This window comes from Corythoichthys intestinalis, chromosome 13 (genome assembly GCF_030265065.1).
Source record: "Corythoichthys intestinalis isolate RoL2023-P3 chromosome 13, ASM3026506v1, whole genome shotgun sequence".
Classification (NCBI taxonomy): Eukaryota; Metazoa; Chordata; class Actinopteri; order Syngnathiformes; family Syngnathidae; genus Corythoichthys; species Corythoichthys intestinalis.
The window spans coordinates 46,738,315-46,752,239 of record NC_080407.1 but is presented as its reverse complement, the minus strand read 5'-3'; the positions used below and the strand labels follow the sequence as shown (position 1 = coordinate 46,752,239).

At 53.2% G+C, this 13,925-nt stretch overlaps 1 protein-coding gene across 1 annotated transcript in view; it reads right to left on the bottom strand.

Moving 5' to 3' along the window:
• Positions 1 to 160: 160 nt before the first annotated feature.
• LOC130928680 (mucin-17-like) overlaps positions 161 to 13,925 on the bottom strand; it is a gene marked incomplete at its 3' end in the record, with an annotated part of 33,510 nt that continues 19,745 nt past the window's right edge. Inside the window, exons 5-8 of the mRNA XM_057855397.1 lie at positions 12,862 to 13,101; positions 3,761 to 3,894; positions 1,330 to 1,447; positions 161 to 825 (exon numbers count right to left, since the gene is read on the bottom strand). Coding sequence (XP_057711380.1) covers positions 161 to 825; positions 1,330 to 1,447; positions 3,761 to 3,894; positions 12,862 to 13,101 — 1,157 coding nt within the window. The remainder of the gene's footprint in view (positions 826 to 1,329; positions 1,448 to 3,760; positions 3,895 to 12,861; positions 13,102 to 13,925) is intronic.

The following is a 13,925-nucleotide window of genomic DNA, read 5'->3' as shown; positions in this document are numbered from 1 at the left end:
TCTCTCCAGACTCTGGTGTCGCTGTACTTGGCAGATTGGTAGTTTCCGGAACATCAGTGGTCTGGAAGGCCTCAGTGCTTGCTGGGAAGGTGGTCTCGCGAGATTCTGGTGTCGCTGTACTTGCCAGATTGGTAGTTTCTACAATATCAGTGGTCTCCAAGGCTTCAGTGCTTGCTGGGAAGGTGGTCTCGCTGGACTCTGTTGTCGCTGTACTTGCCAGATTGGTGGTCTCTGGAACATCAGTGGTCTCTAAGGCCTCAGTGCTTGCTGGGAAGGTGGTCTCGCCGGACTCTATTGTTGCTGTACTTTCCAGATTGGTGGTCTCTGGAATATCAGTGGTCCCTAAGGCCTCAGTGCTTGCTGGGAAGGTGGTCTCGCCGGACTCTGGTGTCACTATACTTGCCGGATTGGTAGTTTCTGGAATCTCAGTGGATTCTATGGCTTCAGTGCTTGCTGGGAAGGTGGTCTCTCCAGACTCTGGTGTCGCTGTACTTGGCAGATTGGTAGTTTCCGGAACTTCAGTGGTCTCTAAGGCCTCAGTACTTGCTGGGAAGGTGGTCTCGCCAGATTCTGGTGTTGCTGTACTTGCCAGATTGGTAGTTTCTACAATATCAGTGGTCTCCAAGGCTTCAGTGCTTGCTGGGAAGGTGGTCTCGCTGGACTCTGGTGTCGCTGTACTTGCCAGATTGGTGGTCTCTGAAACATCAGTGGTCTCTAAGGCCTCAGTGCTTGCTGGGAAGGTGGTCTCGCCAGACACTACTGATGCTGTACTTGGCAGGTTGGTAGTTTCCGGAACTTCAGTGGATTCTAAGGCCTCAGTGCTTGCTGGGAAGGTGGTCTCGCCAGACTCTGGTGTCACTGTACTTGGCAGATTGGTAGTTTCCGGAACATCAGTGGTCTCGAAGGCCTCAGTGCTTGCTGGGAAGGTGGTCTCGCCAGATTCTGGTGTCGCTGTACTTGCCAGATTGGTAGTTTCTACAATATCAGTGGTCTCTAAGGCCTCAGTGCTTGCAGGGAAGGTGGTCTCGCTGGACTCTGGTGTCGCTGTACTTGCCAGATTGGTGGTCTCTGAAACATCAGTGGTCTCAAAGGCCTCAGTGCTTGCTGGGAAGGTGGTCTCGCCGGACTCTGGTGTCACTGTACTTGCCAGATTGGTAGTTTCCGGAATCTGAGTGGATTCTAAGGCCTCAGTGCTTGCTGGGAAGGTGGTCTCGCTGGACTCTACTGTCGCTGTACTTGCCAGATTGGTGGTCTCTGGAACATCAGTGGTCTCTAAGGCCTCAGTGCTTGCTGGGAAGGTAGTCTCGCCGGACTCTATTGTTGCTGTACTTGCCAGATTGGTGGTCTCTGGAATATCAGTGGTCCCTAAGGCCTCAGTGCTTGCTGGAAAGGTGGTCTCGCCGTACTCTGTTGTCGCTGTACTTGCCAGATTGGTAGTTTCCGGAATCTCAGTGGATTCTAAGGCCTCAGTGCTTGCTGGGAAGGTGGTCTCGCTGGACTCTGGTGTCGCTGTACTTGGCAGATTGGTAGTTTCCGGAACATCAGTGGTCTCGAAGGCCTCAGTGCTTGCTGGGAAGGTGGTCTCGCCAGACACTACTGTTGCTGTACTTGGCAGATTGGTAGTTTCTGGAACATCAGTGGTCTCTAAAGCCTCAGTGCTTGCTGGGAAGGTGGTCTCGCTGGACTCTGGTGTCGCTGTACTTGCCAGATTGGTGGTCTCTGGAACATCAGTGGTCTCTAAGGCCTCAGTGCTTGCTGGGAAGGTAGTCTCGCCGGACTCTGGTGTAACTGTACTTGCCAGATTGGTAGTTTCCGGAATCTCAGTGGATTCTAAGGCCTCAGTGCTTGCTGGGAAGGTGGTCTCGCTGGACTCTGGTGTCGCTGTACTTTCCAGATTGGTGGTCTCTGGAACATCAGTGGTCCCTAAGGCCTCAGTGCTTGCTGGTAAGGTGGTCTCTCCTGACTCTGGTGTCGCTGTACTTTGCAGATTGGTAGTTTCCGGAACATCAGTGGTCTCGAAGGCCTCAGTGCTTGCTGGGAAGGTGGTCTCGCCAGATTCTGGTGTCGCTGTACTTGCCAGATTGGTAGTTTCTACAATATCAGTGGTTTCTAAGGCCTCAGTGCTTGCTGGGAAGGTGGTCTCGCTGGACTCTGGTGTCGCTGTACTTGCCAGATTGGTGGTCTCTGAAACATCAGTGGTCTCAAAGGCCTCAGTGCTTGCTGGGAAGGTGGTCTGGCCGGACTCTGGTGTCACTGTACTTGCCAGATTGGTAGTTTCCGGAATCTGAGTGGATTCTAAGGCCTCAGTGCTTGCTGGGAAGGTGGTCTCGCTGGACTCTACTGTCGCTGTACTTGCCAGATTGGTGGTCTCTGGAACATCAGTGGTCTCTAAGGCCTCAGTGCTTGCTGGGAAGGTGGTCTCGCCGGACTCTATTGTTGCTGTACTTGCCAGATTGGTGGTCTCTGGAATATCAGTGGTCCCTAAGGCCTCAGTGCTTGCTGGGAAGGTGGTCTCGCCGTACTCTGGTGTCGCTGTACTTGCCAGATTGGTAGTTTCCGGAACCTCAGTGGATTCTAAGGCCTCAGTTCTTGCTGGGAAGGTGGTCTCGCCGGACTCTGGTGTCGCTGTACTTGGCAGATTGGTAGTTTCCGGAACATCAGTGGTCTCGAAGGCCTCAGTGCTTGCTTGGAAGGTGGTCTCGCCAGACACTACTGTTGCTGTACTTGGCAGGTTGGTAGTTTCCGGAACTTCAGTGGATTCTAAGGCCTCAGTGCTTGCTGGGAAGGTGGTCTCGCTGGACTCTGGTGTCGCTGTACTTGCCAGATTGGTGGTCTCTGGAACATCAGTGGTCTCTAAGGCCTCAGTACTTGCTGGGAAGGTGGTCTCGCCAGATTCTGGTGTCGCTGTACTTGCCGGATTGGTAGTTTCTACAATATCAGTGGTCTCTAAGGCCTCAGTGCTTGCTGGGAAGGTGGCCTCGCTGGACTCTGGTGTCGCTGTACTTGCCAGATTGGTGGTCTCTGGAACATCAGTGGTCTCTAAGGCCTCAGTGCTTGCTGGGAAGGTGGTCTCGCCGGACTCTGGTGTCACTGTACTTGCCAGATTGGTAGTTTCCGGAATCTCAGTGGATTCTAAGGCCTCAGTGCTTGCTGGGAAGGTGGTCTCGCTGGACTCTGGTGTCGCTGTACTTGCCAGATTGGTGGTCTCTGGAATATCAGTGGTCCCTAAGGCCTCAGTGCTTGCTGGGAAGGAGGTCTCTCCAGACTCTGATGTCGCTGTACTTGGCAGATTGGTAGTTTCCGGAACATCAGTGGTCTCGAAGGCCTCAGTGCTTGCTGGGAAGGTGGTCTCGCGAGATTCTGGTGTCGCTGTACTTGCCAGATTGGTAGTTTCTACAATATCAGTGGTCTCCAAGGCCTCAGTGCTTGCTGGGAAGGTGGTCTCGCTGGACTCTGGTGTCGCTGTACTTGCCAAATTGGTGGTCTCTGGAACATCAGTGGTCTCTAAGGCCTCAGTGCTTGCTTGGAAGGTCGTCTCGCCAGACACTACTGTTGCTGTACTTGGCAGGTTGGTAGTTTCCGGAACATCAGTGGTCTCGAAGGCCTCAGTGCTTGCTGGGAAGGTGGTCTCGCCAGATTCTGGTGTCGCTGTACTTGCCAGATTGGTAGTTTCTACAATATCAGTAGTCTCTAAGGCCTCAGTGCTTGCAGGGAAGGTGGTCTCGCTGGACTCTGGTGTCGCTGTACTTGCCAGATTGGTGGTCTCTGAAACATCAGTGGTCTCTAAGGCCTCAGTGCTTGCTGGGAAGGTGGTCTCGCCGGACTCTGGTGTCACTGTACTTGCCAGATTGGTAGTTTCCGGAATCTCAGTGGATTCTAAGGCCTCAGTGCTTGCTGGGAAGGTGGTCTCGCTGGACTCTGGTGTCACTGTACTTGGCAGATTGGTAGTTTCTGGAACATCAGTGGTCTCTAAAGCCTCAGTGCTTGCTGGGAAGGTGGTCTCGCCAGATTCTGCTGTTGCTGTAATTGCCAATTTGGTAGTTTCTGGAACATCAGTGGTCTCTAAGGCCTCAGTGCTTGCTGGGAAGGTGGTCTCGCCGGACTCTATTGTTGCTGTACTTGCCAGATTGGTGGTCTCTGGAATATCAGTGGTCCCTAAGGCCTCAGTGCTTGCTGGGAAGGTGGTCTCGCCGTACTCTGGTGTCGCTGTACTTGCCAGATTGGTAGTTTCCGGAATCTCAGTGGATTCTAAGGCCTCAGTGCTTGCTGGGAAGGTGGTCTCGCTGGACTCTGGTGTCGCTGTACTTGGCAGATTGGTAGTTTCCGGAACATCAGTGGTCTCGAAGGCCTCAGTGCTTGCTGGGAAGGTGGTCTCGCTGGACTCTGGTGTCGCTGTACTTGGCAGATTGGTAGTTTCCGGAACATCAGTGGTCTCGAAGGCCTCAGTGCTTGCTGGGAAGGTGGTCTCGCCAGACACTACTGTTGCTGTACTTGGCAGGTTGGTAGTTTCTGGAACATCAGTGGTCTCTAAAGCCTCAGTGCTTGCTGGGAAGGTGGTCTCGCTGGACTCTGGTGTCGCTGTACTTGCCAGATTGGTGGTCTCTGGAACATCAGTGGTCTCTAAGGCCTCAGTGCTTGCTGGGAAGGTGGTCTCGCCAGACACAACTGTTGTTGTACTTGGCAGGTTGGTAGTTTCCGGAACTTCAGTGGATTCTAAGGCCTCAGTGCTTGCTGGGAAGGTGGTCTCGCCAGACTCTGGTGTCGCTGTACTTGCCAGATTGGTGGTCTCTGAAACATCAGTGGTCTCTAAGGCCTCAGTGCTTGCTGGGAAGGTGGTCTCGCCAGACTCTGGTGTCACTGTACTTGGTAGATTGGTAGTTTCCGGAACATCAGTGGTCTCGAAGGCCTCAGTGCTTGCTGGGAAGGTGGTCTCGCCAGATTCTGGTGTCGCTGTACTTGCCAGATTGGTAGTTTCTACAATATCAGTGGTCTCTAAGGCCTCAGTGCTTGCAGGGAAGGTGGTCTCGCTGGACTCTGGTGTCGCTGTACTTGCCAGATTGGTGGTCTCTGAAACATCAGTGGTCTCTAAGGCCTCAGTGCTTGCTGGGAAGGTGGTCTCGCCGGACTCTGGTGTCACTGTACTTGCCAGATTGGTAGTTTCCGGAATCTCAGTGGATTCTAAGGCCTCAGTGCTTGCTGGGAAGGTGGTCTCGCTGGACTCTGGTGTCGCTGTACTTGCCAGATTGGTGGTCTCTGGAATATCAGTGGTCTCTAAGGCCTCAGTACTTGCTGGGAAGGTGGTCTCGCCAGATTCTGGTGTCGCTGTACTTGCCAGATTGGTAGTTTCTACAATATCAGTGGTCTCTAAGGCCTCAGTGCTTGCTGGGAAGGTGGTCTCGCTGGACTCTGGTGTCGCTGTACTTGCCAGATTGGTGGTCTCTGGAACATCAGTGGTCTCTAAGGCCTCAGTGCTTGCTGGGAAGGTGGTCTCGCCGGACTCTGGTGTCACTGTACTTGCCAGATTGGTAGTTTCCGGAATCTCAGTGGATTCTAAGGCCTCAGTGCTTGCTGGGAAGGTGGTCTCGCCCGACTCTATTGTTACTGTACTTGCCAGATTGGTGGTCTCTGGAATATCAGTGGTCCCTAAGGCCTCAGTGCTTGCTGGGAAGGTGGTCTCTCCAGACTCTGATGTCGCTGTACTTGGCAGATTGGTAGTTTCCGGAACATCAGTGGTCTCGAAGGCCTCAGTGCTTGCTGGGAAGGTGGTCTCGCGAGATTCTGGTGTCGCTGTACTTGCCAGATTGGTAGTTTCTACAATATCAGTGGTCTCCAAGGCCTCAGTGCTTGCTGGGAAGGTGGTCTCGCTGGACTCTGGTGTCGCTGTACTTGCCAAATTGGTGGTCTCTGGAACATCAGTGGTCTCTAAGGCCTCAGTGCTTGCTTGGAAGGTGGTCTCGCCAGACACTACTGTTGCTGTACTTGGCAGGTTGGTAGTTTCCGGAACTTCAGTGGATTCTAAGGCCTCAGTGCTTGCTGGGAAGGTGGTCTCGCCAGACTCTGGTGTCACTGTACTTTGCAGATTGGTAGTTTCTACAATATCAGTGGTCTCTAAGGCCTCAGTGCTTGCAGGGAAGGTGGTCTCGCTGGACTCTGGTGTCGCTGTACTTGCCAGATTGGTGGTCTCTGAAACATCAGTGGTCTCTAAGGCCTCAGTGCTTGCTGGGAAGGTGGTCTCGCTGGACTCTGGTGTCGCTGTACTTGCCAGATTGGTGGTCTCTGGAACATCAGTGGTCTCTAAGGCCTCAGTGCTTGCTTGGAAGGTGGTCTCGCCAGACACTACTGTTGCTGTACTTGGCAGGTTGGTAGTTTCCGGAACTTCAGTGGATTCTAAGGCCTCAGTGCTTGCTGGGAAGGTGGTCTCGCCAGACTCTGGTGTCACTGTACTTGCCAGATTGGTGGTCTCTGGAACATCAGTGGTCTCTAAGGCCTCAGTGCTTGCTGGGAAGGTGGTCTCGCCGGACTCTGGTGTCACTGTACTTGCCAGATTGGTAGTTTCCGGAATCTCAGTGGATTCTAAGGCCTCAGTGCTTGCTGGGAAGGTGGTCTCGCCCGACTCTATTGTTACTGTACTTGCCAGATTGGTGGTCTCTGGAATATCAGTGGTCCCTAAGGCCTCAGTGCTTGCTGGGAAGGTGGTCTCTCCAGACTCTGATGTCGCTGTACTTGGCAGATTGGTAGTTTCCGGAACATCAGTGGTCTCGAAGGCCTCAGTGCTTGCTGGGAAGTTGGTCTCGCGAGATTCTGGTGTCGCTGTACTTGCCAGATTGGTAGTTTCTACAATATCAGTGGTCTCCAAGGCCTCAGTGCTTGCTGGGAAGGTGGTCTCGCTCGACTCTGGTGTCGCTGTACTTGCCAAATTGGTGGTCTCTGGAACATCAGTGGTCTCTAAGGCCTCAGTGCTTGCTTGGAAGGTCGTCTCGCCAGACACTACTGTTGCTGTACTTGGCAGGTTGGTAGTTTCCGGAACATCAGTGGTCTCGAAGGCCTCAGTGCTTGCTGGGAAGGTGGTCTCGCCAGATTCTGGTGTCGCTGTACTTGCCAGATTGGTAATTTCTACAATATCAGTGGTCTCTAAGGCCTCAGTGCTTGCAGGGAAGGTGGTCTCGCTGGACTCTGGTGTCGCTGTACTTGCCAGATTGGTGGTCTCTGAAACATCAGTGGTCTCTAAGGCCTCAGTGCTTGCTGGGAAGGTGGTCTCGCCGGACTCTGGTGTCACTGTACTTGCCAGATTGGTAGTTTCCGGAATCTCAGTGGATTCTAAGGCCTCAGTGCTTGCTGGGAAGGTGGTCTCGCTGGACTCTGGTGTCACTGTACTTGGCAGATTGGTAGTTTCTGGAACATCAGTGGTCTCTAAAGCCTCAGTGCTTGCTGGGAAGGTGGTCTCGCCAGATTCTGCTGTTGCTGTACTTGCCAATTTGGTAGTTTCTGGAACATCAGTGGTCTCTAAGGCCTCAGTGCTTGCTGGGAAGGTGGTCTCGCCGGACTCTATTGTTGCTGTACTTGCCAGATTGGTGGTCTCTGGAATATCAGTGGTCCCTAAGGCCTCAGTGCTTGCTGGGAAGGTGGTCTCTCCAGACTCTGATGTCGCTGTACTTGGCAGATTGGTAGTTTCCGCAACTTCAGTGGATTCTAAGGCCTCAGTGCTTGCTGGGAAGGTGGTCTCGCCAGACTCTGGTGTCACTGTACTTTGCAGATTGGTAGTTTCTACAATATCAGTGGTCTCTAAGGCCTCAGTGCTTGCAGGGAAGGTGGTCTCGCTGGACTCTGGTGTCGCTGTACTTGCCAGATTGGTGGTCTCTGAAACATCAGTGGTCTCTAAGGCCTCAGTGCTTGCTGGGAAGGTGGTCTCGCTGGACTCTGGTGTCGCTGTACTTGCCAGATTGGTGGTCTCTGGAACATCAGTGGTCTCTAAGGCCTCAGTGCTTGCTTGGAAGGTGGTCTCGCCAGACACTACTGTTGCTGTACTTGGCAGGTTGGTAGTTTCCGGAACTTCAGTGGATTCTAAGGCCTCAGTGCTTGCTGGGAAGGTGGTCTCGCCAGACTCTGGTGTCACTGTACTTGCCAGATTGGTGGTCTCTGGAACATCAGTGGTCTCTAAGGCCTCAGTGCTTGCTGGGAAGGTGGTCTCGCCGGACTCTGGTGTCACTGTACTTGCCAGATTGGTAGTTTCCGGAATCTCAGTGGATTCTAAGGCCTCAGTGCTTGCTGGGAAGGTGGTCTCGCCCGACTCTATTGTTACTGTACTTGCCAGATTGGTGGTCTCTGGAATATCAGTGGTCCCTAAGGCCTCAGTGCTTGCTGGGAAGGTGGTCTCTCCAGACTCTGATGTCGCTGTACTTGGCAGATTGGTAGTTTCCGGAACATCAGTGGTCTCGAAGGCCTCAGTGCTTGCTGGGAAGGTGGTCTCGCGAGATTCTGGTGTCGCTGTACTTGCCAGATTGGTAGTTTCTACAATATCAGTGGTCTCCAAGGCCTCAGTGCTTGCTGGGAAGGTGGTCTCGCTCGACTCTGGTGTCGCTGTACTTGCCAAATTGGTGGTCTCTGGAACATCAGTGGTCTCTAAGGCCTCAGTGCTTGCTTGGAAGGTCGTCTCGCCAGACACTACTGTTGCTGTACTTGGCAGGTTGGTAGTTTCCGGAACATCAGTGGTCTCGAAGGCCTCAGTGCTTGCTGGGAAGGTGGTCTCGCCAGATTCTGGTGTCGCTGTACTTGCCAGATTGGTAATTTCTACAATATCAGTGGTCTCTAAGGCCTCAGTGCTTGCAGGGAAGGTGGTCTCGCTGGACTCTGGTGTCGCTGTACTTGCCAGATTGGTGGTCTCTGAAACATCAGTGGTCTCTAAGGCCTCAGTGCTTGCTGGGAAGGTGGTCTCGCCGGACTCTGGTGTCACTGTACTTGCCAGATTGGTAGTTTCCGGAATCTCAGTGGATTCTAAGGCCTCAGTGCTTGCTGGGAAGGTGGTCTCGCTGGACTCTGGTGTCACTGTACTTGGCAGATTGGTGGTCTCTGGAACATCAGTGGTCTCTAAGGCCTCAGTGCTTGCTGGGAAGGTGGTCTCGCCAGACACAACTGTTGTTGTACTTGGCAGGTTGGTAGTTTCCGGAACTTCAGTGGATTCTAAGGCCTCAGTGCTTGCTGGGAAGGTGGTCTCGCCAGACTCTGGTGTCGCTGTACTTGCCAGATTGGTGGTCTCTGAAACATCAGTGGTCTCTAAGGCCTCAGTGCTTGCTGGGAAGGTGGTCTCGCCGGACTCTGGTGTCACTGTACTTGCCAGATTGGTAGTTTCCGGAATCTGAGTGGATTCTAAGGCCTCAGTTCTTGCTGGGAAGGTGGTCTCGATGAACTCTGGTGTCGCTGTACTTGCCAGATTGGTGGTCTCTGGAACATCAGTGGTCTCTAAGGCCTCAGTACTTGCTGGGAAGGTGGTCTCGCCAGATTCTGGTGTCGCTGTACTTGCCAGATTGGTAGTTTCTACAATATCAGTGGTCTCTAAGGCCTCAGTGCTTGCTGGGAAGGTGGTCTCGCTGGACTCTGGTGTCGCTGTACTTGCCAGATTGGTGGTCTCTGGAACATCAGTGGTCTCTAAGGCCTCAGTGCTTGCTGGGAAGGTGGTCTCGCCGGACTCTGGTGTCACTGTACTTGCCAGATTGGTAGTTTCCGGAATCTCAGTGGATTCTAAGGCCTCAGTGCTTGCTGGGAAGGTGGTCTCGCTGGACTCTGGTGTCACTGTACTTGGCAGATTGGTAGTTTCTGGAACATCAGTGGTCTCTAAAGCCTCAGTGCTTGCTGGGAAGGTGGTCTCGCCAGATTCTGCTGTTGCTGTACTTGCCAGATTGGTAGTTTCTACAATATCAGTGGTCTCTAAGGCCTCAGTGCTTGCTGGGAAGGTGGTCTCGCTGGACTCTGGTGTCGCTGTACTTGCCAGATTGGTGGTCTCCGGAACTTCAGTGGTCTCGAAGGCCTCAGTGCTTGCTGGGAAGGTGGTCTCGCCAGACACTACTGTTGTTGTACTTGGCAGGTTGGTAGTTTCCGGAACTTCAGTGGATTCTAAGGCCTCAGTGCTTGCTGGGAAGGTGGTCTCGCCAGACTCTGGTGTCACTGTACTTGGCAGATTGGTAGTTTCCGGAACATCAGTGGTTTCGAAGGCCTCAGTGCTTGCTGGGAAGGTGGTCTCGCCAGATTCTGGTGTCGCTGTACTTGCCAGATTGGTAGTTTCCGGAACATCAGTGGTCTCGAAGGCCTCAGTGCTTGCTGGGAAGGTGGTCTCGCGAGATTCTGGTGTCGCTGTACTTGCCAGATTGGTAGTTTCTACAATATCAGTGGTCTCTAAGGCCTCAGTGCTTGCTGGAAAGGTGGTCTCGCCGGACTCTGGTGTCACTGTACTTGCCAGATTGGTAGTTTCCGGAATCTGAGTGGATTCTAAGGCCTCAGTGCTTGCTGGGAAGGTGGTCTCGCCGGACTCTATTGTTGCTGTACTTGCCAGATTGGTGGTCTCTGGAATATCAGTGGTCCCTAAGGCCTCAGTGCTTGCTGGGAAGGTGGTCTCGCCGTACTCTGGTGTCGCTGTACTTGCCAGATTGGTAGTTTCCGGAATCTCAGTGGATTCTAAGGCCTCAGTGCTTGCTGGGAAGGTGGTCTCGCTGGACTCTGGTGTCGCTGTACTTGGCAGATTGGTAGTTTCCGGAACATCAGTGGTCTCGAAGGCCTCAGTGCTTGCTGGGAAGGTGGTCTCGCTGGACTCTGGTGTCGCTGTACTTGGCAGATTGGTAGTTTCCGGAACATCAGTGGTCTCGAAGGCCTCAGTGCTTGCTGGGAAGGTGGTCTCGCCAGACACTACTGTTGCTGTACTTGGCAGGTTGGTAGTTTCTGGAACATCAGTGGTCTCTAAAGCCTCAGTGCTTGCTGGGAAGGTGGTCTCGCTGGACTCTGGTGTCGCTGTACTTGCCAGATTGGTGGTCTCTGGAACATCAGTGGTCTCTAAGGCCTCAGTGCTTGCTGGGAAGGTGGTCTCGCCAGACACAACTGTTGTTGTACTTGGCAGGTTGGTAGTTTCCGGAACTTCAGTGGATTCTAAGGCCTCAGTGCTTGCTGGGAAGGTGGTCTCGCCAGACTCTGGTGTCGCTGTACTTGCCAGATTGGTGGTCTCTGAAACATCAATGGTCTCTAAGGCCTCAGTGCTTGCTGGGAAGGTGGTCTCGCCGGACTCTGGTGTCACTGTACTTGCCAGATTGGTAGTTTCCGGAATCTGAGTGGATTCTAAGGCCTCAGTTCTTGCTGGGAAGGTGGTCTCGCTGGACTCTGGTGTCGCTGTACTTGCCAGATTGGTGGTCTCTGGAACATCAGTGGTCTCTAAGGCCTCAGTACTTGCTGGGAAGGTGGTCTCGCCAGATTCTGGTGTCGCTGTACTTGCCAGATTGGTAGTTTCTACAATATCAGTGGTCTCTAAGGCCTCAGTGCTTGCTGGGAAGGTGGTCTCGCTGGACTCTGGTGTCGCTGTACTTGCCAGATTGGTGGTCTCTGGAACATCAGTGGTCTCTAAGGCCTCAGTGCTTGCTGGGAAGGTGGTCTCGCCGGACTCTGGTGTCACTGTACTTGCCAGATTGGTAGTTTCCGGAATCTCAGTGGATTCTAAGGCCTCAGTGCTTGCTGGGAAGGTGGTCTCGCTGGACTCTGGTGTCACTGTACTTGGCAGATTGGTAGTTTCTGGAACATCAGTGGTCTCTAAAGCCTCAGTGCTTGCTGGGAAGGTGGTCTCGCCAGATTCTGCTGTTGCTGTACTTGCCAGATTGGTAGTTTCTACAATATCAGTGGTCTCTAAGGCCTCAGTGCTTGCTGGGAAGGTGGTCTCGCTGGACTCTGGTGTCGCTGTACTTGCCAGATTGGTGGTCTCTGGAACATCAGTGGTCTCTAAGGCCTCAGTGCTTGCTTGGAAGGTGGTCTCGCCAGACACTACTGTTGCTGTACTTGGCAGGTTGGTAGTTTCCGGAACTTCAGTGGATTCTAAGGCCTCAGTGCTTGCTGGGAAGGTGGTCTCGCCAGACTCTGGTGTCACTGTACTTGGTAGATTGGTAGTTTCCGGAACATCAGTGGTCTCGAAGGCCTCAGTGCTTGCTGGGAAGGTGGTCTCGCCAGATTCTGGTGTCGCTGTACTTGCCAGATTGGTAGTTTCTACAATATCAGTGGTCTCTAAGGCCTCAGTGCTTGCAGGGAAGGTGGTCTCGCTGGACTCTGGTGTCGCTGTACTTGCCAGATTGGTGGTCTCTGAAACATCAGTGGTCTCTAAGGCCTCAGTGCTTGCTGGGAAGGTGGTCTCGCCGGACTCTGGTGTCACTGTACTTGCCAGATTGGTAGTTTCCGGAATCTCAGTGGATTCTAAGGCCTCAGTGCTTGCTGGGAAGGTGGTCTCGCTGGACTCTGGTGTCGCTGTACTTGGCAGATTGGTAGTTTCCGGAACATCAGTGGTCTCGAAGGCCTCAGTGCTTGCTGGGAAGGTGGTCTCGCCAGACACTACTGTTGCTGTACTTGGCAGGTTGGTAGTTTCCGGAACTTCAGTGGATTCTAAGGCCTCAGTACTTGCTGGGAAGGTGGTCTCGCCAGACTCTGGTGTCGCTGTACTTGCCAGATTGGTAGTTTCTACAATATCAGTGGTTTCTAAGGCCTCAGTGCTTGCTGGGAAGGTGGTCTCGCTGGACTCTGGTGTCGCTGTACTTGCCAGATTGGTGGTCTCTGGAACATCAGTGGTCTCTAAGGCCTCAGTGCTTGCTGGGAAGGTGGTCTCGCCGGACTCTGGTGTCACTTTACTTGCCAGATTGGTAGTTTCCGGAATCTCAGTGGATTCTAAGGCCTCAGTGCTTGCTGGGAAGGTGGTCTCGCCCGACTCTATTGTTGCTGTACTTGCCAGATTGGTGGTCTCTGGAATATCAGTGGTCCCTAAGGCCTCAGTGCTTGCTGGGAATGTGGTCTCTCCAGACTCTGGTGTCGCTGTACTTGGCAGATTGGTAGTTTCTGGAACATCAATGGTCTCGAAGGCCTCAGTGCTTGCTGGGAAGGTGGTCTCGCGAGATTCTGGTGTCGCTGTACTTGCCAGATTGGTAGTTTCTACAATATCAGTGGTCTCTAAGGCCTCAGTGCTTGCAGGGAAGGTGGTCTCGCTGGACTCTGGTGTCGCTGTACTTGCCAGATTGGTGGTCTCTGAAACATCAGTGGTCTCTAAGGCCTCAGTGCTTGCTGGGAAGGTGGTCTCGCCGGACTCTGGTGTCACTGTACTTGCCAGATTGGTAGTTTCCGGAATCTCAGTGGATTCTAAGGCCTCAGTGCTTGCTGGGAAGGTGGTCTCGCTGGACTCTGGTGTCACTGTACTTGGCAGATTGGTGGTCTCTGGAACATCAGTGGTCTCTAAGGCCTCAGTGCTTGCTGGGAAGGTGGTCTCGCCAGACACAACTGTTGTTGTACTTGGCAGGTTGGTAGTTTCCGGAACTTCAGTGGATTCTAAGGCCTCAGTGCTTGCTGGGAAGGTGGTCTCGCCAGACTCTGGTGTCGCTGTACTTGCCAGATTGGTGGTCTCTGAAACATCAGTGGTCTCTAAGGCCTCAGTGCTTGCTGGGAAGGTGGTCTCGCCGGACTCTGGTGTCACTGTACTTGCCAGATTGGTAGTTTCCGGAATCTGAGTGGATTCTAAGGCCTCAGTTCTTGCTGGGAAGGTGGTCTCGATGAACTCTGGTGTCGCTGTACTTGCCAGATTGGTGGTCTCTGGAACATCAGTGGTCTCTAAGGCCTCAGTACTTGCTGGGAAGGTGGTCTCGCCAGATTCTGGTGTCGCTGTACTTGCCAGATTGGTAGTTTCTACAATATCAGTGGTCTCTAAG